Here is a 27,723-nt window from a genome sequence, read left to right on the forward strand (position 1 = left end):
GGAAGGAAATAATGTGAAAAGGAGATTGTAATATCAAAAATAAATACAAATAATAAAAATCCATCTCTGCCAAGAGTTTTGACTACCTCAGTGAAAAATAAGCCCCTTTTTTTTAAAGTAGAGTTTTTTCTCTTGTTTTGTTTTTAACCTTTTTTTCTTTGTTCTTTTATCCTCACCATTTTCCATTTTAATATTTTTTTCTTTAAATTTAAACTTTTTAACACTTTTTTTCCAAACATCATTTAATCACATTATATTATCTTTTACTGTTTTCCATTATGCAAGATTCTGTGTTTGTGTACATGGGTGTATGTGTGTAGATGAGTGTCTTCTCATTGCATTGATAGATTTGAAAAAAATATATGTATGTTTATGTAACTTTAATTTCAAATTAATTACTTTCTCCTGCTCTTGTTTCTGATTTAGCCTTGATTTGACTCAATTTGGTATAACTATATGAGGGTTAGAGTTGTTTTGATCTTACATTGACTGGTTTGTTCACACCTTGGTTCTTGTTCCTCTTATCATCCCTTCTTCACTATCTTCTCCCACTAACAATTGAATTTTCCTGTTACTACTTTCTTTCTTTTTTTTATCACTGTTATTTTTTTTGTACCCTACAGCAACTACCCACCTCCTGCATCTCCTCTGATCCCTTTTTAAAATATTTAAAACTTTTTCTCACCTTCTTATCTCATTTTCTTTTTCCCTAAGAATCTGGAATCCTACTGAATGCTAGAATTATATAGTTTATGTAATTCTAACCCCATTTATGTTGTAACTATTAATACAAGAAAGATAACTATACATGAAAGAACATGGATTGCATAGTAGACTCCTGCTGTTGAATGCTCACTCTAGTTCACAGCTTTTTACTGTATGTATTGATGTTAAATGCTGACCCCACCATTCCTATGTAGGTGGCAGTTAGTGTCAAAGTAGACATTGGACATTTATCTTAGGGCTGCCTCTGTTGGTGGCATTAGTGTTATTCTTGGATCTCCTTCTCTCTAAGAGGGACTAGAAAGTGATTGGGACACTTCAAGATCACAGAGTTGGGATCCTGATGCTGAAAAATGCATACAACTAGCCCAAGCAGCAGTGAATCTCAATCCACAAGTGATCTAGCCCCACCTGAGCCTTATCATTAGTTCAAATCACATAATTGTGGAGACAAAAGCCCTAAACCAACAACCATGTCCCAAGGAGGAACAACCAGAGGGGAACTCCAGATCCCACTCCTTGAGTCCTACTCATATATCAAAACAAAGAAACAAACAAAAAAAAACAGAGAAAAATATTAGAACAAGAAAGATAACTATACATGAAAGAATATGCTTATAAAAGAGGAAGGGGAATTCATCTCAATTGATTCAAAACTCTAAGACTTCTGAAAACATAAGGTAACAGGAAAACAAATCCCACCTCCCCCCCAAAATACACAATTTCCTATCAAAGAATCCTGCATAAGTGGATGAAATTCCACAGTAAAATTATAAAAAACTGACTATTAAAATGTTCAATGAACTTTAGACCAATATCTCTGATGAACATTGATGTAAAAATTATCAATAAAATTCTGGCAAATTGCATACAAAAAAGTCTTTAAAAATAGTGCATCGTGATCAAGTGGAGTTCATTCCAGGGATGCAAGTTTTGTTCAACATACAGAAATTAATAAATATAATTCATTACATCAATAGACTTAAAGATAAGAGTCATGATTATATCAATTGATGCAGAGAAAGCATTTGGCCAAATACAGCACCCTTTCCTGTTCAAAACACTAGAAAAACTAGGGACAGTAGGAACATTCTTCAACATTGTAAAAGCTATCAATGCTGAACCCAAGGCAAAAAACATTCTGAATGAAGAAAAATTAGAAGTATTCCTCTAAAAACTGGAACAAGACAGGAAGACCTCTTGCACCACTTCTATTCAATGTAGTCCTTGAAACTCTAGTCAGAGCAATTAGATAGATGAAAAAAATTTAAATTAAATTAAAATTTAAAAGTGGTGGAATGTGATGGACATTATCCTAGGTACAATAACAGGAAAAGAAGAACTCAAACTATCATTATTTGTTGATGCATATGATTCTATACTTAGAGAGTACAAAAAATTCCACCAGAAAACTTTTAGAATTAATAAAGGTATTCAGCAAAGTAGCAGGATATAAAATTAATACCTATAAAACAAATGCATTTCTATATATCAGTGATGAATCCTCTGAGAGGGAAATTAGGAAAACTACCCCATTTACAATAGCCACAAAACAAAACAAAAAAACCCTTGGCAATCAATTTAACAAAAAAGATGAAAGGCCTCTACAATGAAAACTACAGAACACTAAAGAAAGAAATTGAAGAAGACCTTAGAAAATGAAAATATCTTCCTTGCTCTTGGATAGGCAAAATTAATATTGTTAAAATGGCCAACTACCCAAAGTGCTATACAGATTCAATGCAATTCCAATTAAAATCCCAACAACATTCCTCATAGAAATAGAAAAAGCAATCATGAAAGTCATTTGAAAAAATAAGAGACCCAGAATAGCCAAAGTAATTTTTAGCAAGAAGAGTGAACCAGGAGGCATCACAATACTAGACCTTAATCTGTACTACAAAGGTATAGTAATAAAAATGGCAAGGTATTGACACCAAAATAGACATGGAGATCAATGACACAGAGACAAACCCACATAAATACAGTTACCTCACACTAGAAAAAAGGAGCCAAAAATATACATTGGAGAAAAATAGCCTCTTCAATAAATGCTGCTGGGAGAACTGGAAATCCACATGCAGCAAAATGAAACAAACCCCCTATCTTTCACCATGTACATAACTCAACTCAAAGAGGATCAAGGACTTAGGAATTAGACCAGAGACCCTGGCCCTAACAGAAGAAAATGTAGGCCTGAATCTTCACCATTTCAGATTAAGTCCCGACTTCCTTAACAAGACTCATAAAGCACAGGAAATAAAATCAAGAATCAATAAATGGGATGGATTCAAACTAAAAAGCTTCTTCTCAGCAAAAGAAACAATCAATGAGGTGAGGAGAGAGCCTACATTTTGGGAGTAAATTTTTGCCACACGCCCATCAAATAGAGCACTAATCTCCAGGATATATAAAGAACTCAAAAAACTTAACACCAAAAAAACCAAACAACTGAATCAATACATGGGCAACAAATATATGAAAAAATGTTCAACATCTCCAGTAATTAGAGAAATGCAAATCAAAACTACTCTAAGATTTCATCTCACTCCAATCAGAATGGCAGCTATCAAGAATACAAACAATAATAAGTGTTGGCTAGGATGTGGGGGAAAATACATTGCTGGTGGCACTGCAAATTTGTACAACCACTCTGGAAACAGTATGGAGATTCCTTGGAAAACTTGGAATGGAACCACCATTTGACCCAGCTATCCCACTCCTCAGTCTATACACAAAGAACTTAAAAATAGCATATTACAGGGACACAGCCACATCAATGTTTATAGCAGCTCAATTCACAATAGCTAAGCTGTGAAAGCTACCTCGATGCCCTTAAATAGATGAGTGGATAAAGAAACTGAGGTATATATACACAATGGAATATTACTCAGCATTAAAAGAGAACAAAATTATGGCATTTGCAGGTAAGTAAGCCAATTCCAAAAAATCAAAGGCCAAATATTTTCTCTGATAAGTGAATGCTTATCCATAATGGGGATGGGAGACATGGAAAAAATGGAGAAACTTGTGCAAGGGGGAGGAGGGATTTGGGGGCAGGAAAAATGGTGGAATGTGATGGACATTATCCTAGGTACATGTATGACTGCACATATGGTATGAGGCCACATCATGTACAGAGAAATGAAAAGTGCTGCAATTGTGTACAATGAATCAAAATACATTCTGCTGTCATTTATATCTAATTAAAATAAATAAATAATAAAAAATATTCAATGAGCTAAAAGAATATATGAGGAATTAATAGAGAAATTTAGAGATGAAAGATCATTTTATAAAAGAGTTATTGAAAAGAAACCAATCAATACTCCTGGAAATGAAAGACACAATGAATAGAATTAAAAATTCACCTGAAACCATCATCAACAGATTTGATTTTTGTAGAAATTAGACCTTCAGCTCTTAAAGACAGAATTTAAGGCCTTGCAGACAGGGTACATGAATATGAGTATATAGTATGAAACAAATGCGCAAAAATGATAAAATATGATCAGAATACATAAGAACTCTTGGACAATATCAAGAGAACAAACCTGAGAGTCATTGGACTAGCAGAGAACATGAGGATACAGTCTAAAGGCATTAAGAACAATTTAAATATTATAACCCCAAACTTCCCCATCAGAAAGAACATAGACATCCACATTCAGAATGCAAACAGTACCTCAAATAGACCAGATTACAAAAGATGTTCTCCAAGACACATCATAATCAAAATGCCTAACATATAAAATAAGGAAGTGTTAAATGCAGAATAAATTTAACAAAATGATACTCTGTTCATATGTAAATATAACACAGGGAATTCCATCATCATGTGTGTGTATAAAGCACAAATCAAAATAAATAAACAAGCAAGAGAAAGATCTGTAGAGTAAAATGAGAGTAGGGTTTGGAGAAGTGAAGGGAAAGCGGGTGTGAATGAGGACTGAAATGGAACGTATGTGCGACTTTGTAAAAATGAACTTAACTGTATGGTGTATAACTGTAATTTTTGTATTAAAGAATTTAAAGCATCCAATACAAAAATGTGAAATTGGGGCTGAGGTTGTGGCTCAGCAGTAGAGCGCTCATCTAGTACATGCGAGGCGCTGGGTTAGATCCTCAGCAACACATAAAAATAAATAAATAAAATAAAGGTATATTGTGTCTAACTACAACTAAAACATTTTTTAAAAGTGTGAAATTGATGAATAAATAATTTTTTTGGATTTAAAGTTTAAAAAATGCTTAGGAACTATCTGTCTATTGTCTCTAACAGAACTTCAGATTTGATTTAGTTGGACAAAGATGAGTTTTGTGAATGATTAGACATCATCCTATATAGAATTCTCAAAAGAATCGTATGTAAAATAAATTTGAAAACCTTCTCATCACATAGGCCAATGCCGCAGTCTCTGGCTGGGCACAAATCACGAGTCTCCACACAGCTTGTAGATTCAAACAGCAATTCTTTATTCCCGAACTCACACTGGCCGTCTACAAACATGTTCTGGGGAAATCCACGTTCTCTGCCCAAAATCCACTCTCTGCCCAAATCCACCACTCCTGGGCTTCTGTCTCCCAAATATACTGTCTGACCCTAAGAACTCAAGAGGAACTCAGCAGCAGGATACGCCCTATTCTAAAGGGGGAACACCCTAATCTCCTATTATGCTAAACCGCCCTATTCTAAAGGGGGAACACCCTAAACACGGATCCGCCCTGGTCCTTGAGCAAGGTCACCTTACATGCAATGTCCTGCAAAATGTCCTATTTCCATGAGTCCTTCCACTAAAGAAACATGGGGGTACGCTGGCAAGGAAATTGTCATACCTACTTGGCTGATGGCTCCCAGCAGGCCAAACCGTCTGACACATAATGCAATCAAATTAAATTATCAGAAAAGTTTCCTTTTCTGGAGGAATCTCTGCAGTGAAATTGGCATGATCAAATGGCTAACATGCTTTACTTGTGGGAGTTCACAAATTTACATCGACAGACTCTAAATAAAGGAGACTTGAATTAAAAGCATTCTGAAATAAAAGCAGGGCATCTCAACAATAGTTAACTTGATAAGGTAGCTACTTGAATGACAGTGTCTTTTAAACATTACAGGGATATAAGCTTTTAGAAAAAATGTTGTTTTAGCCAAGGAGGTAGAAAGAATTTGAGTAGTCTTGTGGATTAGTATGTGTGCATATATGCATCGTACATAGGTAAAAATTTTTTTTTCACTACTGACAATGCATGTCAGTCATATGTATACACATACATTGGTAAAAAAAAATACTCTACCTCTCTGGTTGAAATCATCTCTTCTCCCCATGGGGTCACAACTAGGGATCATAATATAAGATCTCATTCAGCCTGAAACACTTGCAAGGAGGTCAATCCAAACAGTAATCTGTTAAGGTTGATGACATAAAGAAGCACCCACCATTGTTTTTTTTCAACTCTTCCACAAGGCAGCGGGCTTCCTCTTGAATTCTGTCCTCGATGCTCCTCTTCCCCATGCCCAAATACCTCAGGCTCGTGAGGGAGAAGTGCCTTATTTCTTTCCATGTTTTTCCATTGCTGAAAGCTATTCCTATAAGGAGGAGAAACAGATGGGAAAGAGATTTCGTCCAGGCAGAGGAAAGTCACATGTGAACGGATAAACTCTGCCTGAGGAGCTATTCTGGTCTGTTCAAAACATCCTCATCCCCATGACTACTGCCCAACACACATATGTGCACAACTATTTGCATTCACACACTTACCAAGGCCTTTATTACATCTTTCAAAAATTGGGATAGAGTCTCTTCCAGCAAATTCCTCCCCGTTATCAACCAGGGCTTCCTTCACAGCTTCATATCCATGCAACACCACAATGGGCTTCATGCCCAAATACAGAGTGAACACAGGCCCATAGACTTTTGAGAACTGAAAGTGAGAAAGGATATGAAAATATTAGCAAAAGAAATAATGATTTATGCACATATCATGTCTGATTCTTACGGTTGTTACTATTGTAATTAATATGTTTGTTCTATGACACATAGGTGCAAATATTTTAAAATTTCCCATACAAAGGTGATAGTGATTATAATAACTGTCACTTAGAGGTGGTTTATGATATGCCATTCAATGGCCACACAATTTGTACACATACTATAATTAATTCTCACGTCAACATTTTCAGCAGGCATATTTGCCCTATTTTACAAAGAAATGTAATTCTTTGGAAAAGAGAATTCCAAATTTCTAGTGCCTCAAAGTTAATATAAAAGAGACATAAATTAGAACCTCTGCCTATTCAACACCTGATATTTGAGCAATTTATTTTATCTGAATACACAACATGAATTTAATACCCAACAAACAGACTGCATCAGGATCACCTGCAAAACTCTTCTCAACAATATTCTGACTCAGTAGTCCCGTGGTGAGCACCAGAAATCTACAGTTTTAAATAAATCTATATGATCCTACTTCCAAGCTCCATTTAGACTCTACTCCTACCACAAATTCAGAGAGTGAGACTACATAGGTAGCACCAGGACATGCAGCAGCTACTGGAAGAGCCATTTCTTCTACTCTCCTACATTCTTGACCCCAGACAAATGATTTGTGTAGAAACCCAAAAGATGCTGATATCATCAATTGGGCCCTAACTCATTGCTCGTTTCTTTTATTCTTTATGGTATTCCAGACCCACAGTTATTTCCTTGACTTTGCCCCAAAGTAGATTCTTCAGAGAAGTTCTATATTTATGATAATCCTGAATTAAACACAGGGCTAATATGGTCCATGATTCATTTAATGAACTCTCTACTCATAAGCACTCTCTTAGCATTGACCTTCAGGCAAAAATCACTCCAAATGGCTGTATAACAAAAAAGGGAAGAAGCATTCACTACTTTTTCCAGTTTGTGATCTTGATTTGACTGGACAAGGATCTAAACGTTTCTGTAGTTACAAAAGTCATTACTTTGTTGGACAATATCTGACAATGACAAACTGGAAAAAGCAATAAGTACATCAGGGCTTGTGTTGCATCTAGTATTTTGCTTTAAAGTTATCTAGTAAAATACTGTGTATCCAAAAATATATTTTATGGTTAAGTGGGCGATGATTTACTGCCTTTTGCAAGCCACTGAAGGAGCATAAAACATACTTACCTCTGCTAAGGATTTGTTCACATCCTTAAAATCTATCTGCAGGACATTCCCAATAATTGGTAGAGGAGTGGGACCAGGAGGGAGCTTCCTTCTCTCGGATGTGGGTCTCCAGAGTGAAAAGAGAAGCAGACAGGAGAGAAGGAGCACCAGGACCACAATGGGATCCATTGAAGTCTTCCTTCTTACTGAGACAACTGTGAACTCTGATAATTCAATAATGCTTTCTAATAATTCAACTTGTAACTCTTTGACCTATGAGGGGTTGTTCACCTAGGTGGACTTTAATCCTTCTAAGTAATCTTTCTCTCAATGACTGGGATGAAAATAAAATATTCTCTAGTGATGTTCTCTTTTTTCCCAGTCCCCATGCAGGTGATAGTGCTTTAAATGTACTAGGTTGGTGACCCGTTAGCAACAATTAAAAAAAATAGCCCACTTGCTTTCAATATGCATTCATCACTGAGAAAATTTAAAATTAAGTTTTGATGCATGAAAATAAAATTAATTTTGGATTCTTAGAGTAATAACCAGTTGGGAATTTATGACTTGGGTTAGTTTGGAATATTATTTGAATTGTGTGAAGATTTTGCTATTAAACACTGGGAAACTTTATCTCAGTAATAGAAGGATTTCAAGTATTTAATATGCTACTTACAGAATCATTTCTCCACAAAGCACCAAATACCTAACATGATTTATATATTTTAAATCACCAAACATCAAATTATTATCTAACGTTGCACAGTCTTCAACATTAAATAATTAGAAAGATAGACATTATTATTGTTTAAGTTTCCAAGTGGAAAATTAGAGACATTGTGAGCTGGGATCTGAATGAGTGGCTTGGATGATCACATGGTACATATACTATGGCTTCACCGCAGCTCAGGAAGAGTAATTTAGAAAAACAAAGCAAACCCCGTAAAATGTTAGTTACTGTGAAAGTTCATCACACTGACTCTGTTCATAAAGCACAGGCTTCCCATCAAATAGAAGCTCCTAATTTGACTTCAGGTGAGTAGGACCAGAGGTGCTCAAGAGAGGAAATTAAAGGTTACCTTTTCCTCTGCTCATCACTGCAGAGATGAAACCTGCTCAGCAGAAATGTGGCAAGAGCCAACCTCAGGAAACTGAGTGGGGAGCACGAAGAACCATGGCTTCCCACTTCCCTGTGACCTCCAGACAAGCTGTTGCAGTTGTTTTGCATTTGTCATTGTCAGAAATAAAAAATGAAATGATGCACTGCAGTGAAGGGAAATTATAGACAGAACTACACTTGTGGGGGTAATAGATGATGAAAGTGAGAAAGGAATTAAACCCAAAGCGCCAACCAGCACCACTTGCAGACCTGAAGGGGAGGCAGCTTTGAGTCATAAGAAGTCTTCCACGATTTCTGGAATGATGTGTGTTACCAGATCACTGAGATTGATGCTTACTCAAAGGCATGTTTTGTAAAATGCTTTGCAATCACATTTTATCTAAATTGGTTAGTATGGTTACTTCTGAGCTGTTCTTAAGAAAGACTGTTATGTAATCTTTTCTTAATCATGTTTGTAGGGGAACTGACAGTTCACAAAGAATTTTCACATCTCTCAAACTCCTTGTCTAAGGAAAATTATTCTCACTGTAGAGCTGAGGAAGCTGGGTCTTGGAGATACAGTGCCTTGGCCAAAGTAACAGAGATTGAAGGTGGAAAAGCTGTTGCCGGAATTCATGGCACCTGTATCTTGTACCCTTCCCTTCGAGAAGACACTTCTTATATGCTATTGGTGGAAGAATTATAAAATTATAAAATCATTGTGCAGAATGAAATGAAGGTTCCTTCATATGTGTGCATAGAAATAGAACATGAGAACTGAATTTATCATAAGACTCAATCATCGAAGTTCTGAATAAATACCCCAAGAAAATGGAAACAGAATGCTGAAGAGATATCTTTGCTGCAAGCCCATGTTTATTTCGGTGCTATTCACAATAGCTAAGACAATGAATCAATTTAGGTGCTCATAATCAGTTGAATGATTAAAAAAATGTGGTGTATATACATAGTGAACTATTATCCAGCCAAAAAAGGAGAATGAAATAATGTCTTTGCAGCAAAATGAATGGAGCTGGAATATTATGTTATCTGAAATTACAAGGGCACAGAAAAAATAAATATATGTTCTCTTATATGAGGAAGCTAAAGAAAGTCAATTTGTAGAATAAATGTTAAATAGTGGTTAGTTGAGGCTGGAAAAGGCCTGGGGACATATTTAAAGAGAATATAAATTTGATGAAAGCATGTCATATGTGTGCATAGAAATAGAACATTGTGATAGCAAGGCACATATGTACAATTCATGTGTTAATCAAAAATTTAAAGAATGTATATTAAAAAGAAAAGAGGCATTGACTTCTATGTGGGTCTCAAACACTTTCTGTTTGTATCCAAAGTTCAATATTTTGTAATTCAGACTAAAAAGTGGACTTTGAAGATAAACATGAATTTTATTAATAATTACTGAAAATATTGATTGATTCAGAGGTCAGAAAAGTTTGGTTGTATAACCTTTATAATTTCAGTGATTGGCTTTTTTAAGGGGTGTGTTGGAGATGGTAGGAATGGAGTGGAAAGGGAGGTACTGAGGAAAGAGATTAACCGAATTATATTGTGTGCATGTACAAATACATAAAAATGAATTCCACTATGATGTTTAATTATAATTCCCAGATAAAAAATTAAAATAACTTTAGTGATCCCCAGTCATGGTGAATACTTTATCGAGGGAAAAATAAAAAGTCAATTTGCTGCCTGACCCACAGAGCCCTGAACCCTAAAGAATCACATTAACTTATTTTGTATAAAGTAAACTCAGTTGGTCTTTCTAAAGCAATCCCTTTATTCCTTGAAATATGTGTATCCCTGCTTAGCTCATCCTTTCTGTTTCCCAATTGAGGCTCCTGATAATCCTTCCTTTAAAAGCATAAAAAAAATCATAGATAGTTTAAGAATAGAAGGGATCTCTGCAGTCATTTTGTTTAAAATTTCCTTTTATTTTAAGGAATGAGCAATTCGTGTTGCAATGGGATAAAGTACCACTGATTCAGCAAGGTAAGACTTTCTCTCAATCCTGGTTTTCCTGCTCCTGACTTCTCATTTCCCTCGGCATAGAAATCACAAAGGGATTTCTATTACCCTGTCTTAATACTTAGGAGGGTATCAGCAGTAAACCCTTAAGATTCATAGGGTATGAAAACCTCATCTTTGCTTGAGTTGTAGATTAGAACTTTTTTATTAATAAAATTTATTACTTTTAGTTTCACAGTAAAACTAACTGGATATTCTGCAGTTTCCACAAGCATTCTTTGCACATCAACTCACATCTCTCACAATCAGCCGCCCTCAGGAGTGTGGTTCATTGGATACGATTAAACCAACATTGATAGATCATAGATTACATAAGGTGCACTCTATGTACTGTATATTCTACAGCTTTTATCTAAGGTATAATGGCATGTATCTATTATTGTACAATAATGCAGATTGGTTTCAGTACCCAAAGAATCCCAAATCCTTTGTGTCCTGCCTATTCATCCCTCCCTTCTCCATAAACCATTGGTAACATTTTTAACATTACCAAAATTGTACATTTTTCAGTATTTATAGAATTGGAATGGATTATTTCACTTATTTTCACTTAGTAATATGTATAAAAATATAAATAAATATAAAAAATATGCATATTTTTTCATGTCTTGATGTTTCACTTCACTTTAACACCAAATAGGATTGCCTTGCATATATGTATCTAAGTTTGTTTATGCATTAACCTGTTGAAGGACTTCTTGGTTCCATTCAGTTTGCGGCCAGAATGAATAAAAACCATACCTGTGTGCAGTTTTTGCATGGATCTGGTTTTTTTTTTTTTTTTTTTTTTTTTGGATAAATACCAAGGAGCACGATTGCTGGAGCACATGATATGTTAATATTAAAAAAAAAAAAGGCTGGGCACGTTGGCGCATGCCTGTAATCCCAGTAGCTAGGGAGGCTGGGACAGGAGGATTGCTAGTTCAAAGCTAGACTCAGCAAGGGCAAGGCACTAAGCAACTCAGTGAGACCCTGTCTCTAAATAAAATACAAAATAGTGCTTGGGATGTGGCTCTGTGGTTGAGTGCCCCTTGAGTTCAATCCCCAGTACCACCAAAACACAAAAACAAAACAAAAAACCTGGTAAAATGTCTTCCAAAAGATTAACACTATTTTGCTTTGCCACCAGCAATGATTAATGGGCCCCATTGTACCACTTTCTTGCAAACATTAACTTTCATCAGTTTTGTTTTAGTTTACAAGTGTTTGTTTATATATAATGTTGTGCAATTTTCAGTAAGCTTATTTGACATCTTCGTGTTCTTTAGCAAGAACTCTTTAAATGTTTTGCACAATGTTTTACTTGGACTGGCTTAAGAGTCCTTTTTCAGATGTCATTGGCAAGTATTTCACCAGTCTATAGATTTTCTTCTTATTTCTTTGGTAGTATCTTCTGCAAAGTAGAAGTTTTTCATCTTAGACAAAGCCTATTAATCAGTTCCTCCTTTCCTGGATATTGTTTTTGTTACAGTATTTAAAGGGCATTGCTAGTACATTCAAAGGATCTCTATATTGTCTTTTCAGAATTCATAATTTTGTGTTTTATATTTAAATCTGTGACCTAATTTGAGTTATTGTTTTTCATGGTTATAATATCTACCTGTAGATTCATCGTTTTGCAAATAAGTGTCTAGTTGTTTCAGGAAAATTTGTTGAAAACACTATTCTTTCTTAATTAAAATGGATTTGCTTTTTTAACTCTATTAATTATAAAGTATTTTCAGCTGTCTTTTCTGTTATAGTAATCTATTTGTGTGTTATTCCACCAGTTTTGTACCATCTGAGTTACTCTGTTTTTTAAACATTTTATTAGTACATTATATTTATATATAACATTAGGGTTTATTTTGACATAATTACACCTGCACGGAATATAATTTGTTCCATTTCAGTCCCCAGTACATCCTCTTTCCTTTCTTTCCTTACTCCACTGTTTCCCTTTCATCTACTCTAATGATCTTCCTTCTATTTACTGCATTTTATAAATTTATTTTATAATTCATTTTATAAATTTATTGTATGTAAAATGTGAAATTTACTGTGTAATTTCTCCCTCTCTTCCCCCTAATTTTACTCTAGCTTACATAAATGATAGAAAACATTCTACCTTTGACTGAGTCAGGTGTATTTCACTTAGCATAATGGTCTTAAGTTCCATCCATTTACCAGCAAATGTCATGATTTCATTTTTCTTTATGGCTGTGTATATATACCATTGTGTATGTGAAGCCAGACTTAAAGCTAGGTAGTTAGTGTAGTTAGGTAAATCGGGTCTAACATGGAGTAAGATAAAGAAAATGGAGACCATTATCCAGATGGAGTTCAGGAAAGCAGAGCAGCACTTGGGGAAATTGAAATGATAATGTCCCCAAGGCCTGGAACGCATACTAAGGAACTGTTAATGAAGTAGCTCCCAGCAAGCAGGGAGGTGCTAATCAAAAACGACCCCAGGCCCTTCCTGCCCAGATTACTCCTCCAGTCCACCTATCTCCCACCTTTTGGCCTTCCCACCTGCATTCTATCACTGCACGGTAAAGGGAATCAAAGGACATGTGGGAGGACTAAAAGAAGACCTTAGCTATAAAAAAGGGAAGACCTCACTCTTCCACGGATTCCGCATTTCTGGTCCCCCTCTTCTTCGGGGAGAAGTCTTTTCTGCTGTTCTTTAATGAAGCCTTCCACTGTCCACTCTACACTTGCCTCGGTGTGCTTCTCTGGCGTTATACTTCAGCATTCAGGGAAACAAGGACTCATCACCGGTAAACAGCGGTAACATATATATACCACATTTTAGTTATTGTTTCATCTCTTAATAGGCACCTGGGATGGTTCCAGAACTTGGCTTTTGCAAATTGCACTGCTCTAAATGTTGATGAGCCTGTATCACTATAGTATGCTTATTTTTAGCTCATTTGGATAAATACTGAAGAATGGAAAAGCTGGGTCATATGGTGGCTTTAAGGAAGCTCCATACTGGTTTCCAAAGTGGTTGCACTAATTTGTAGTCCCACCAACAATGTATAAATGTGCCTTTTTCTATAAACCCTTGCAATATTTATCATTTGTACTCTTCTTGATTGCCATTCTAATGAGTAAGACGAAATCTCAGTGCAGTTTGAATTGCATTTCCTTGATTGCTGGGGGTATTGAACATTTTAAAAATGTATTTGTTGGCCATTTATATTTCTTCTTTTGAGAAGTGTCTGTTTAGTTCTTTGTCCATTTATTGACTGAATTTTCGTTTGGCATTGAGACTTTTAAGTTCTTCATGTATTTTGGATATTAATCCTTGGTCAGAGAAGCAACTGGGAGAGGTTTTCTCTCATTCTGTAGTCTCTCCTTCATGCTCTTGATTACTTAATTGTGATTTCCTGGCAGTTCAAGTTATTTCCAGTGGTTAATTCACATTTATTCTCCTTTAATTGACTACTCTTCTAATGAGATGTATTCATACCCTGGCTCTGATATTTATTTTTCATTTCTTCTACATGAAATATTTCATAGAGTATGTTTTGTAGAGCTGATTGTGAATTATTTTGTAGTGTTAGTAGTGAGTTATTTTAGTTTCTGCTTATCATGGAAAGTTTTTATTTAATTTAAACTTATGAAGATAGTTTTTCTGGATATAGCAATCTTGGTTGGCACTTGCTATCTTCAGGGTATTTCACTTAGGTGTATTTCTTAAAGCAATATTGCTTTAAGAACTCCTGGCTTTTAGGGTCTAGACTAGAAATCATTAGAAATTCTAATTGGATTATTTCTAAATGTGACCTGAGGTTTTTCTCTTGTGACTTTTAAAATTCTATTCTTATTGTATGTATTAGACATTTTAATAGTAATGTGTCTTGGAGAGAAACTTTTTTGACTTTATCTACTTGGTGCTCTAAATGCCTCTTGTATTTGAATTTGTATCTCACTTCTAGATTTGGAAATTTTTGTGTTACTATTTCATTGAAAAGATTGTGTATTCCTTTAGTTCACATTTTGGTGCCTCCTGTTGCACTGAGTTTTAGATTTGATCTAAATGTTATCCCAGATTTCTTGAATATTCTGGCTGTGGTGTCTTGACATCTGTTATTTATTGTCAACTCTATTTTCAAGATTATATACTTTATTTCCAAGGCTTGAAAGTCTCTTTTCTATGTTACATAATTTATTGGAGGTGCTTTCAATTAGATTTTTAATTTGATTTGTTAAATCTTTCATTTTTTGGATTTCTGTGTAGTTATTTTTTAGAATCTCTTTATTGAAATAATCTTTAATTTCTGTACTTTCTCTCTTAGTTCATTGCTTTCATTTTCTTTTAGCTCATTGAATATTTTAACTACAAATTCCCCCAATTTTTTATTAATTTCCTCTTCTGATGTCAATGGGATCAGTTTTTCAAGTTTGTATGGCCTCTTTGGGGTGATTTGTTCCTTTGATTTTTCATACTCTGTATGTCTACTTACCTGCTGGAATGATTATCTCTTCTACTTTTTTTTGCAAAGGGCTATTTAGTGAGCTTTTCCTTAGGTACCCCAGACTATGTGACTGTGCAAATACTAATACTCCCACTCAGTACATATTCTTTGCCCAGCCTAGTAGGAGCATCACTTTGAGAGATGATAAAACAAATTTTTAAAAGAAAAATTTTTAAAAAAAATTTGTTTTAGTTTTTGATGGATCTTTGTTTTATTTATTTGTATGTAGTACTTAGAATCAAACCCAGTGCCTCACACATACTAGGCAAGCACTCTTCCACTGAACTGTAGCCCCAGCCCCAAACAAATATTTTCTTATAAATTTTTATTAAAATATTAAATAAAAGAAAAAAGAAACAAATTCCTTCTAGTCAAGGTGTTTACAAATGAAAGCAAGGGCCAATGATGGGAGCTATGTTGATTTATCCTCTCTCTGGTTCTTATCAATTTGCACTGGGAGACACAAAGTTGACCTGGAGTTTTCTATTTCCTGATTCTTCCCAAGTTGGAAGCTGCTAGGTATGGGGGATAATGACTATAGCTAGTTGAAGTTCCTAACTCTAATAAGTTGGGGACATGTGAGCAGCACAAGGAATTTCTTGATGAACCAGTTTGGGCAGAATGTGGGCCACATATGTTACTTCTCAGAGCCTGTTAGGCTAAGTGCCCCCAATTGGGGCAAATTCAGAGGCTTCAGCAGGTATTCTTGCCAAACAATGCAGGGTAGAAAGCAGGTAGTGCCAGATTCATAACTTCTTTGCAGAATTTTAGGCTCTGTACTTGGGAACAGGGCAAACACTTGTATTTGGCAAGTCCCTCTCACAAAACAGGTTAGGGTAAAATGTGAGATGCACGTGGTATAATTCTATCTTGGGTTTCCTATGCTGTGCACAGGAGGAAGGGGTGGGTGGCTAGAGGTAGAGGCCAAAGCTGTGGTGGGTTCCTGAATGTTTCTAGGCAGAGGAGATTGAATCACCAAGTTCTGTGTTGGAGTAAGGCTGTGGGAACTGCAAGGCATACAAATGTCATTCTCCAGCTGGTGACTTCAGACCTGGGACCCTTTGGAAATTGTTGAGGGCCACAGCTGAGTCGGGATGACGCATGGCATTTTTGCCAGAAGTAGTGGTTGAGAGGTGATGCCAGCGAGCCTTTAAGATGATGACTTTTGAGTTCTCACAGAGTTCCTGTTGAGTTCCAGTTGAGCTCTTGCGGGGATTCCTGAAGAGTTTGCATTGGTTGGGGAAGGCCGGAGGAGGGTTTTTCCGGTTGGTGGTTCCTGGAGGAGTGCGTGGCATTCGGGAGAGTTCCTGGGGAGTGTGTGTGGAGTGTGCTGGTGGAGCTCAGAAATAAAGTTTGTTCCTCTTGAGTGGCTCGTGATTTGTGCCCAGCCAGACTGCGGCAGGAAATCACTTTTTACTGGACCTGTTCTCTATATATTACTGATTTCATAGGGTTGTGTTCTCTGCTCCCCTCTACATCACAGTCTATGTTCCCCTCCATACATACCTGTGAGAAGATTTGTGTCAGCATCTACATCATGAGCCTAAACCATCTTGTGGCCATGCTTCCCACCTAGTCAATGTAGTGTCTGTGGGGTGCCAGAGAGGTGACAGTGCCAGAGTTTCTGATCCCCAGAGTGCTACAGTCTCAGACAATAGACTCCTTCTCAAAATAGCTTCTGGATACAGCACACTGTGTGTACATTGAGAAATGCAGAAAAATCCATTTCTATAAGTAGCCTGCTTTGGACTGCAGGTCTCTTATTCTATTAACATTGTATTGGAGGTTCAGGATTTTGCAACAAGCTGTGGCACTGTCATTTTTTAACCTTTGCACCTTCAGAAGGAAGAATTCCACCTCCCCAGCAGTGGTGCTGGGTGCTGGTGCTGGAGTCTTTTGTTTCTCTTTATTCTGTTTTCGCTACTCATTGAATTTTACTAGGTATCCCTCTTTGGTATTGAATTCCAGTGCTCACCCATGTCCCCTCATTTTATTGTGTAGTTTGTAAGGAGTGGTGGAAAAGCTCCATAAATTCAACAAGCCAAACAACTGTTTACTTGCCTGAGATTTTACTAACAAGACCACAGCGACTGGTCACAGAAGAGAAGGGGGTTGAGCAAGAGAGAGAGAGAGAGAGCATGAGCAGGGTGTTGATATTTATGGGCTCAATGCAGGGTGAGGGGAAGTAGAGAGGAGTGGGTTGTTACTTCTTTATTGGCCAAGAGTTCGTCTCTGGGCAGGACAGGTTATGAGTCTCCTATGGGTTGGAGGTCACAGTTTGTGCCATTTCAGGGATTAGAGGTGATGGTTTGCACCACTTAGGTGGTAGTTTGCGCCATTCAGTGCATCATGGACCTGAATTCCCGGAAGAGAAGCACTCTGGGCACCATCTTTACCAACATTCCTCCCTTTTTTGTTTTGGTTTTGGGGTGTTGTACTCATTCTGGCTACTTCCTGCTGAGTAGGGACATCATTTAGAGGGAGGGAGGTCAGTTGGTTGGAGAAGGAGGGCCAGAAGGCCCATATTCATGCGCTGAAGGCATAGATTTCCTCTGGGGAGAAGTCCATGAATGTGCCCTGTAACCACAAATTGTTGGATATAATGAGTCATTCATTGGGGTGGCTCAAGGGGGGAGGATAAACCAACTATTTTCCCATAGGGCTTGTAAGAATCACATGTATTGGAGGGTAACAGGTATCATCTTAACTAGGAGGAGGATCAGAGGTACAGCGCAAGCCACAAACCTGCAGCTATGAAAAGGAACAAAAGAGACGGTGTTAATTTCTGGCATGTCATCCAGTCTGTAGGGCTGATAGAAAAAGGGCCCATGCTCAGGAGAAGGCAGGTTAGAACATATATGACTAAAAACCAAGGGCTTATTTCTTTAGAATGGTGGGGTAGAGATGGCCCTTCGGTGGAGTTATTATTTGCTATCTTCATCTTTTAGCACTTGGTAGAGGCTTCTCGGGGTTAGTGGATGTAAGTGTCCAGCTCATTGGCAAGTAGCTGGTAATCCCTGAGGAGGAACTGATTGAAAGTTTGGTTAGAGATTTTGTTAATTTTTCCTTGAAGGAATTTTAAAATGCAAGGAAGGAAGGCACAGAATAAAAAGACTAACTAGAGGTCCCAGTATCGGGAGAATCCAGAGGATGAGGAGGTTTGTGAAGGGGTCCCAATAGGATTGTTGTGCAATTGCAGCTTTTTTTTCCCTAGTTGTTCCTGTAGTTGTTTAATCTTGTCTTTCACTATCCCTGACTGATTAACCTAAAAACAACATTCTTCCTGTAAGAACAGGCAGAGATCTCCTTTCTCCTCTGTGAGTAGGTCTAAGCCTCGGTAGTTTTGTAGAACTACTTCCGATAGGGAATATAATTGATTTTGGAGGGTAAATATGGACTCGGTCACCTGTTGGAGGTCATCTATGAACGATTTGGACAATTGATTATAGTATGTGATGGAGGTAGTCAAACCTGCTGTACCCATTGCCAAGCCTGCAGTAATTCCTAAAGTAGCGAGGAGAGGTATAAATTGGATCACCCGTTTGGGTCTTTTATGTGTCATGAGAGGGATTGATATTTCTGTATCTCATGGAACTATGTCTATATAGGGAAACAAGAGAACAAGGGTATATGTGCATGTCCAGTCAGGGGGCAGACAGTGGTATACAGTTGTCCCACATAAAAGTGATGCCTTGGAGACTGGTGGGCAGTGGGCCTTATTACTCTTTGATAGAGAGATTGTTTGTTGACATTGCTTCTCAGATAAGTTTTCTACTGGTATGTTTCCTGATGACTGAAAACATAATGGAGCAGCCTGGTAGAGAGGGACACCTGAGAGTTTGTCTGTGGTGTCTTGAGTTGAAGAGTTCTTCTTGAGTGTAGCCCTAGAACTATTTATAAGGTTTGCTATTAGTTTTGGGGATTCAGTTATAGCCTGCAAACACAGCCAACATCCCTGTACATTGTTTGTATTATTAGTAGCCTTTAATAGACTGAGAGAGATATTGACAAGTTTAAGAGAGAGAAGAGGATCTTTGAATGTTTTTGCTTCAACCAAATCAGGCAGCCAATTGGGTATATCAATTGTCCTTTTCCAGCAATTCTTCCTGTTGAATATCCAGCCACTTGGGCATGGTGTGGAGAGAGCTGGGCCCGGGTTTTTACCAATGACCATCCAGTATCTATTATTATTGTGCTCATAGGCCAGGGGATCACCATGGTAACATTGCTTTAGAGTGGTTTTGTTGAAGAATTTAAGACTCCTCCTAGGAGGAGTTTGGGTACAATTCATAGGACAGGGTGGTACAGGTTTGGCTTTCCCTGCACTATGCTTTGAAAGAGAGTTAGAAGGTATAGTCAGTAGACATAGGTCCAAAAAGGGTGTGGGTGTACTGTGTTGCTGTGGGTTCCTAGATCCTATTGGGAGGCCCATTCTTATGTGTGTTCTTCTCTTCTGGAATGGAAGGGAGGGTGGTGCATGACTGTGAAAAACGAAGCTTGAGAGGATTATTGGGGATATCTCACAGATAAATCTGGTGATTGTGGGGGGCCCTTCAAGGTTGGGAGGTGTGGTAGGATTGTCTCTGGAGAGCATGCCACCAGTTTTAACCTAGAAATATGAATCCAGGGCGTTAGTTTTTATCCTTCCTGTTGGAGTTTTGCAGCGCTGGATTTACACAGAACTACCTGTAATGTTCCATCCCATTTTGGGGTTAGGGGTGATCTTTCCTCTGGGGAAGAAAAGTAGACCCATCCGCCTGGTTTGAGGGGAAAGGAGGCAGCTGAGTTCTCTGGATCTGGAAGCAACAAATCTTGTTGCTTTCATAGCTCAGGGCATATAAGGAAGAGGAGGGGAAGAGCATATTGATTGGGGAGGGGGGCCAAAGCTCTGGTAAAATTCCTAGGGGTAGAAGAGGATGACCATACATTATCTCAAAGGGGGAGGCAAGGGATAGCTTTTTTGGTAAAGCCCTCATGTGTAGTAGGGCAAGAGGGAAGAGTTTAACCCAAACTAAATGAGTCTCTAATGACAGCTTCATTTTGATGTCTTTCATTGTGCAGTTGGCTCGTTCAACCTTACCTGAGGCTTGGGAGTGATAGGGACAATGAAAGTGCCATGGGATGGACAATGTCTTTGCCACATTCTGGGTGACTTGGGAGACAAACTCAGGCCTGTTGTCAGATTGAATTGAAGCGGGCATCCCAAAATGAGGAATTACTTCGATCAGCAGGATGTTAGCCACCGTGATAGCCTGCTTATTTGAGGTGGGGAAGGCCTCTACCCAACCCAAGAATGTGTCTATTAAAACTAGTATGTATTTGAAGTTTTTTACTCTGGGCATATTGGTGAATTCGATTTGCCAATCTGCCCTGGGAATATGGCCCCTAGCCTGATGAGAAGGAAAGGTTCTGGGTTTAAAGATGTGTTGGGATTCACTCTTTTGCATATCTTGCATGAGGCTGTGATTTGCTGTATCACTTCTTTATCCTGGGGAGTCAGAGTAAAGAAAGAGTGGAGAAAGGCTTCGAGAGTCTGTGGACTGGTGTGGAAAATGGAGCCGAGGTAAGTAAAGAGGGCGTGTTTTGGTGGGTCTCTGTTATTGGGTAATGTTGGAGTGCACGTGGCAACGAGAGATCCGGTGGTGTCTGAAAGGGTGACTGATCTGGCTGCCTGATCTGCTTTTGAATTTCTCTGTGTGACAGGGGAGGAGTCATTTTGGTGTGATCTGCAATGGACAACTCCAAGTTTTTTAGGAAGCTGGGAGGCTTGTAGCAGCTGGGTGATGTATGTGGAGTTGGTTATAGAGGTGCCCTTTGAGATCATGAAACCTCTCTCCTTCCAAATTGCTGCATGAGATAAGAGAATGTGGAACACATATTTGGAGTCAGTGTAAAAGGTAAAATTTTTCTCCACTGCCAATTAGCAGGCTTGCATTGCAGCTACCAGCTCAGCCTCTTGGTTCGTGGTATTTGTAGGCAGGGGATTAGCTTCTATTACTTGTGATATTACTTCTATTACTATGGCATATCCAGCTTTTCTGATCCCCTCATGCATAAAGAAGCTGCCATCAATGAACCAGGTGTAATCAGATTGGTCTAGAGGTCCCTCAGAGATATTAGTTGGGAATGGGAGGAAGTTTTCTAGAATTTCCCTGCATTTATGTATTGGGGGTTGTGTTTGACCTTGAGCCTGAGTGAGTATCAGAGTTGCCAGGTGGAGAGAGACACAGGTTTGAAGGACATGGAGGAGTCATAGAGGAAAGATACCAGGAGTCCTTTGTACGTTAGCAAGTCCTTGAGGTGGTGAGGAGAGGTGACAGTGATTTGACCTCCAAAGGTAAGCTTTTGCGATTCTTTTAATAAAACATAGGTGACCACTAAGGCACAGAGACAAAAAAATAGGTCATAAGAAGCCCATCCCCGGACAGTTGGATCTAACTGTTTTGAGAGGTATGCCACCTGAGGGAAGGTGGGCCCATAATCTGGCAGAGGTAGAGCTGGTGCTTGTAAGAGGGCCTTCTGGAGGGTTCTGAAGTGTGGTGCAGTTGAAAGTAACAAGGGCTCATGCTTGTTTCCTTTTGCTAGGTCATATAGTGGTCTGGCAAGTAATGAGTAATTTGGTACCCATGCCCTAAAGGAGCCTGCCAGACACAGGAACAAGAGAATCTTCTCTTTAGTTTTTGGTCCTGGAAGGCTTTCAATAAGGCCTTTCATTTCTGAGAAATGAGGAACTAAAGAGAATCTTCTCTTTAGTTTTTGGTCCTGGAAGGCTTTTCAATAAGGCCTTTCATTTCTGAGAAATGAGGAACCCTAAGTAAACAACCTCAGAGAGAGTGAGCTGCACCTTTTGTGGAGAAACCCTATATCCTTGGTGAGCAAGAAAGTTCAGGAGAGTGGCTGTGTCAGACTTTGAGGTTTCTCAGGGACTACAGAGGAGGAGGTCATCAACATATTGTAGGAGGGTTGAGTTGGGGCATAGAGGGAAAAAGTCCTTGAGATCTTAGTGAGGACTTGTCCAAAAATATGTGGGCTGTCTCGAAACCCTTGGGGTAGGACAGTCCAGGTTAACTGTTGGGAGTGTCTAGTTTCCTGATCAGTCCAGTGAAGGCAAATATGTCTTGGGAAGAGATGGATAGTGGAGTTGAAAAGAAGACATCTTTAAGATCAATAACTGAAAAATAGGCAGCGTTTGCAGGAATGGAGGAAAGGATAGTATAAAGGTTTGGAATCAGGGGATGTATGGGCCTAGTTGAAGAATTTATTAACCTTAAGCCCTGCACCTAATGGTATGTTCTGTAGGCTTTTTTGCTGCTAAAATTGGGGTATTGAATGGAAAGTGTATGGGACAGAGAAACCCCTTTCCTAATAAGCTTTGAATGATTGGCTTTAGGCCCTGAAGACTGGTACTTGGCAGTGGGTATTGGGCCTGGTTTGGGAAGTGGTTAGGGTCTTTAAGATGAACTTACACAGGAGAGCAATTTGCAGAGGATGGGCTTTCAGTGTCCCCAACAATTGGATCTACCATTTTACAGGGGAGGGGAAAATGTGTGTGGTGGTTGTTGCAGTCTCCACACCATACTCAAAGGGGTAAAGTCTCTTCTTTGTTATGAGTAGGGGAGGACAATAAGGGTAAGGTTATGTAGGCCTCCAAGATGGATAATATATCCCTTCCCAGCAAGGGGACCGGGCATTGAGGCATAACCAAAAAATGATGTGAAAAGGAGAACTCAGATAAGGAGCAAGTGAGGGGAGGAGTTTTGTGTGGGATGATGGTTTGAGATTTGGAGGGATAGGTAGTTCCCCAAAACCCTCTCAGAACCTAGATTGTGGCCCTGGTGTCTACCAAAAGGTTTGTGGGATGCCCATCAACTCGGATAACCAACCTGGGTTCCTGCTTGGTAATTGAATAGGTCGGGAGAGAAGACCCAGGGCCCCGTAAATCCTCGGCTGCTAGGCCCAGCAATTCTCTGGCGAGGGGACTGACCTCAGCTCCCCTCCGGGAATTGGGGCAGTCTGATCCTCAGTGGCCAGGGTGTCAGCATCTGGGGCATGGTCTGGGTGGTGTCTGGGTGGTGCTCTGGGGTTAGGGCAAGCCCTAGCCCAGTGTCCTTTATTACCACACTTAAAGCAGGGCCTGGGGGGTCCTCATTGTGGGGGTTGTTGTCTCCCCTTTTCTGTAGGTTGGAAGGAGCCCTGTAACACCTGGGCCAACATCTGGCATTTTTGGCGTTTTGCTCTTTCATCTCTGCTGTGGTAGACCTTGAAGGCTGTGGCCAACACCCCAGTCTGAGGAGTTAAGGGTCCCCTCTCTAATTTTTTTAGCTTTGCTCGTATGTCGGGGTAGCTTTGTGAGAAAAATAGGTCATAAGAAGTTGCCTCCCATCTGGAGATTCAGGGTCCAAACTATTATATTGAAGGAGAGCCTTTGTTAGTTGGTCTAGGAAGGCCAAGAGGTTTTTATTCTTCTCCTGGATGACTTAAGGACTTTATCAAAGTTAATAGCTTTTTGTGCCACCACCTTTAGGCCAGCCATGAGACAGGTAATAAGGTGGTCCCTGCATCCCAGGTCTTGGGGGTCATTATAATCCCAATGGGGGTCTTGGTCTGGAACCGCCTGGGCCCCTATGGGATGATGGCCATCAGTCTGATGAACCTGGTCTGCATAGGCCCTAGCCTGGTCCCAGACCCTTCTCCTTTCCTCAGGGAGGAGAGTGTTGGACAGAATCATATAGAGATCATGAAAGGTGAGGCTGTAGGCTTGGCTTAAGTATTGAAGCTCTTTAATGTAAGAGACAGAGTTTGCAGTGTAAGATCCTAATTTTTTTTCTCTACTTGAGAAAGGTCAAGCATAGAAAAAGGAACATAAACCCTTAAAATTCCATCTGGCCTGGTGACCTCTTGAAGGGGGGCCACAACATGTAAAGTTTTAGTCGGGTGATGAGATATGGTGACTTGTGGGTTAGGTGTTGCTGCATTAGTGTGTGAATGGGTGGCGGGTGGACTAAACTGAGGTGGAGGGACTGGGGCAGAAGGAATGGAAGTGGGAAGAGGTTATGGGGGAGTGTTGGCAGAAGAAGAAGCTGCAGATGTAGAGGATTGGGAAGTGGGGGGGGTGAAAGTAGGGAAAGCAGGGATGAGAGCAGGGGAGAGTGGTATGGAGGCGGTTCATCAGCTGGGTCAAAAGTGGAGGCAGAGAGCAGAGAAGAGGAAGAAGGGGGAGAAGGCTTGGAGGCAGAGAGTAGAGAAGAAGAGGAGGAAGGAGGCTTATGAGCAAGGAGTAGATGTTGAGGCTTGCATTGGGTGCAGATATTTGGGTGAGATCCTAGCAAGGAAAATGCCTCTACATAGGGAATTTCACTCCACTTTTTGATCGCTCACAGTAATTAAAAATATACCAGAGTAAATTGGGATCCAGATACCCACATGTGGGCCAAACATTTTGGTTGTCCAGGGGGTATGTAGGCCAGTCCTGGTTACAGAATTTTATGAGCCTTTTTGGTTTAATATCAGGGGCCAGGCTCAGAGTTTTCAAATTATCTAAGAGGCACCGCAAGGGAGAATCGGCTGGGAGGGACGAGGAATTTCCCATGCTGGAAGGGCGAGATGACAGTCAGACAGGGGGAGAGAGAGGGGGTGGGGAGAGAGAGAGAGAGAAACCAGGCCAAAAAGAGCTTCCTGGAAGCTCTGGAGCAGAAGGAGAGTCAAGTGGGTGTCCCCAAAATGGCCAACCACCACAGGGAAATAGACAGAGGGCACTGCCTGGTCATCACCAGGGGAGTGCAATCTGTGAGACCCAAATAGGGCTGAGGCCACGTACAACCTGACATCTGGAGAGTTTTTCGAGCAAAACCAAAGGGTCAGAAGGAGACTTTTTCTAGGAGGAAGGGAGTTTCAGGCAGAACAGAGGAGTCAGAACTTGGGTGAGATGGACTGTGGCAGCTGCGCTAGCCTATCCACAGGAGCTGAGACAAGGGGAGACAGAGGAGTCAGGAAGGGAGAATCTATCCTGTGTCCCAGGCAGTGGACTCCCAGAGGTGTCCTACTAGAGTGCCTGGGGTCCACCACGACCGTGACAGGTATGAGTGGGGTGCATTTCCCCCCTAAAACACCTGGAGGGATTTCCAGACATACAATGGTCAATTCCCACATTCTGGTGAGTTAGGGTTCAGGTGCTCATGGGATGGGGGAACTCACCAATCTGCGGGCCAGTGGTGGGTGTCAGGCAGCCGATCAGAGGAGTGGACTGCAACAGGAATGGTTGGGCTAGGAGTTTGGGAACGGGGTTCCACCTTGAGCCATGTAGATCCCTATCCTGGGTTTTAGCACCAATGTAAGGAGCGGTGGAAAAGCTCCGTTAATTCAACAAGCCAAACAACCATTTACCTGTCTTGAGATTTTACTAGCAGAACCACAACGGCCAGTCACAGAAGAGAAGGAGGGGGGGGGGGAGAGAGAGAGAGAGAGAGAGAGAGAGAGAGAGTATGAGCAGGGTGTTGATATTTATGGGCTCAATGTGGGGTGAGGGGAAGCAGGGGGGAGTGTCAGTCTCTGGGAAGGACAGGGTATTAGTCTCCTAGGGGTTGAAGGTCACAGTTTGCGCCATTTCAGGGATTGGAGGTGATGGTTTGCACTTAGGTGGTAGTTTGCACCATTCAGTGCATCATGGACCTGACTCCCAGAAGAGAAGCACTCTGGACACCATCTTTACCAACACAGTTACATACCTGTTACTTGATTCTATCTTGCAGAGAAACAGATGACCCCTGGGTACCTCTATTCTTCCACATTGTCCCTTCCCATTACCTGCCCTTCCCCCCACTACTATTATTATTTCTTCTTCTTCTTCTTCTTCTTCTTCTTCTTCTTCTTCTTCTTCTTCTTCTTCTTCTTCTTCTTCTTCTTCTTCTTCTTCTTCTTCTTCTCCTTGTACTGGGGATTGAACTAGGGGCACTTAACCCCTGAGCCACATCCCCAGTTCTTTTAATATTTTATTTAGAGGCAGGGTCTCTCGGAGTTGCTTAGGGCCTCGCTAAGTTAAGGAGGCTGATTCTGAACTAGCAATCTTCCTGCCTCAGCCTCCCAAGCTGCTGAGATTGGAGGCTGTGATTCTTCTATTAGGGAGATTCTTCCATAGGGAGAACAGAGCATTTTTTAAAAGAAATGATTCATTCCAGGTATTCCCCTGTGGGGGTTGTGATTCACTTGTTAATTTGGGAGAGGCCATTCCTTAGCTCTCAGGCACCATCCCTAAAGTCTTAATTACTTGGTTCCCATAGTGGGTGTCTGCAGATAACTTGGAATATGGTGGGAAAAAGGCAATTCTGTTCCTGGCCCCAGGTTAGGAAGGGGAAGAGGAAGAAGAGGAAAAGAAAACATTATCCATTTTAAAATGAGCCTCAGTGGAAGAGCAGCAAGGACTCTATTTAAAGCATGAGGTAGAGCACTGGTACAAGAAGGGCAAACTTTCCTAAAATGATAGTTTATTTACCAAAAATCTACATACAACATCATTCTTAACATTAATATGTTAAACCTCCATACTTTCCTGCAGATGAGAATTGAAACAAGCATACCTCTACCAACAGTTCTATTCAGTGCTATGCTAGAAATTCTAACCAGTGAAACAATACCACAGAGAAATTAAGACATGAGAATTAGAAAATACTAAATAAAAATATTAATCCAGTCAGCCGGATAATGCACCTTGTAATTCCAAATAAATGTGCAGATAGGTCATTGGCAAGGAATAGTAAATTTTGTTAGGACAAATGACACACACATGAATAAGGTGGGAGACAGGAAGCAAACCTCAGACCAGCAGGCTTTTCTTTATTCAGTATTTGGCAGTAGAGTTCATTGGTAGAACCCTGGTGTGGCTCATTTGGGGGGCAGAAAATTGGTCTGGGCTATATAGGCTTCCTTTAGGGTAGGACAGAAGGGCATTTCCTGGGGACCTTTGTATTGGCATTAGGGTGGTACAGGAGTGTCAACAGGGAATTTCCTAGGGCTTATTGTATTGGTAGCCAGTGTCCCATTAGGTTGCAGGAGGGTCCCATTAGGTTGCAGGAGGGTCCCATTAGGTTGCAGGAGGGTCCCATTAGGTTGCAGAAGGTCAGGTCTGTGAGGTGCAAGTTCCTTTTGTGTTCTTTGTTCTGCCTGAGGCCTGGGATTTTAAATGACAAAAGTTTAAGGGAAATGTCCTTGGACTTATTCTCTATATCCTTGAAATTTCACAAGAGTTCCA

At 39.7% G+C, this 27,723-nt stretch overlaps 1 protein-coding gene across 7 annotated transcripts in view; it reads right to left on the minus strand.

Moving 5' to 3' along the window:
* The window catches only part of LOC143381653 (cytochrome P450 2C19-like), a 162,103-nt gene that overhangs the window by 33,946 nt on the left and 100,434 nt on the right, over positions 1 to 27,723 (minus strand). For 3 of the 7 annotated variants that reach the window (XM_076835364.1, XM_076835359.1, XM_076835360.1), the window contains exons 1-3: positions 7,887 to 8,054; positions 6,486 to 6,648; positions 6,164 to 6,313 (exon numbers count right to left, since the gene is read on the minus strand). In XM_076835364.1, the coding sequence (XP_076691479.1) occupies positions 6,164 to 6,313; positions 6,486 to 6,648; positions 7,887 to 8,054 (481 nt within the window). The other 4 variants (XM_076835361.1, XM_076835366.1, XM_076835362.1 and 1 more) reach the window with 4 other exon arrangements.

Source organism: Callospermophilus lateralis, chromosome 15 (assembly GCF_048772815.1).
Source record: "Callospermophilus lateralis isolate mCalLat2 chromosome 15, mCalLat2.hap1, whole genome shotgun sequence".
Classification (NCBI taxonomy): domain Eukaryota; kingdom Metazoa; phylum Chordata; class Mammalia; order Rodentia; family Sciuridae; genus Callospermophilus; species Callospermophilus lateralis.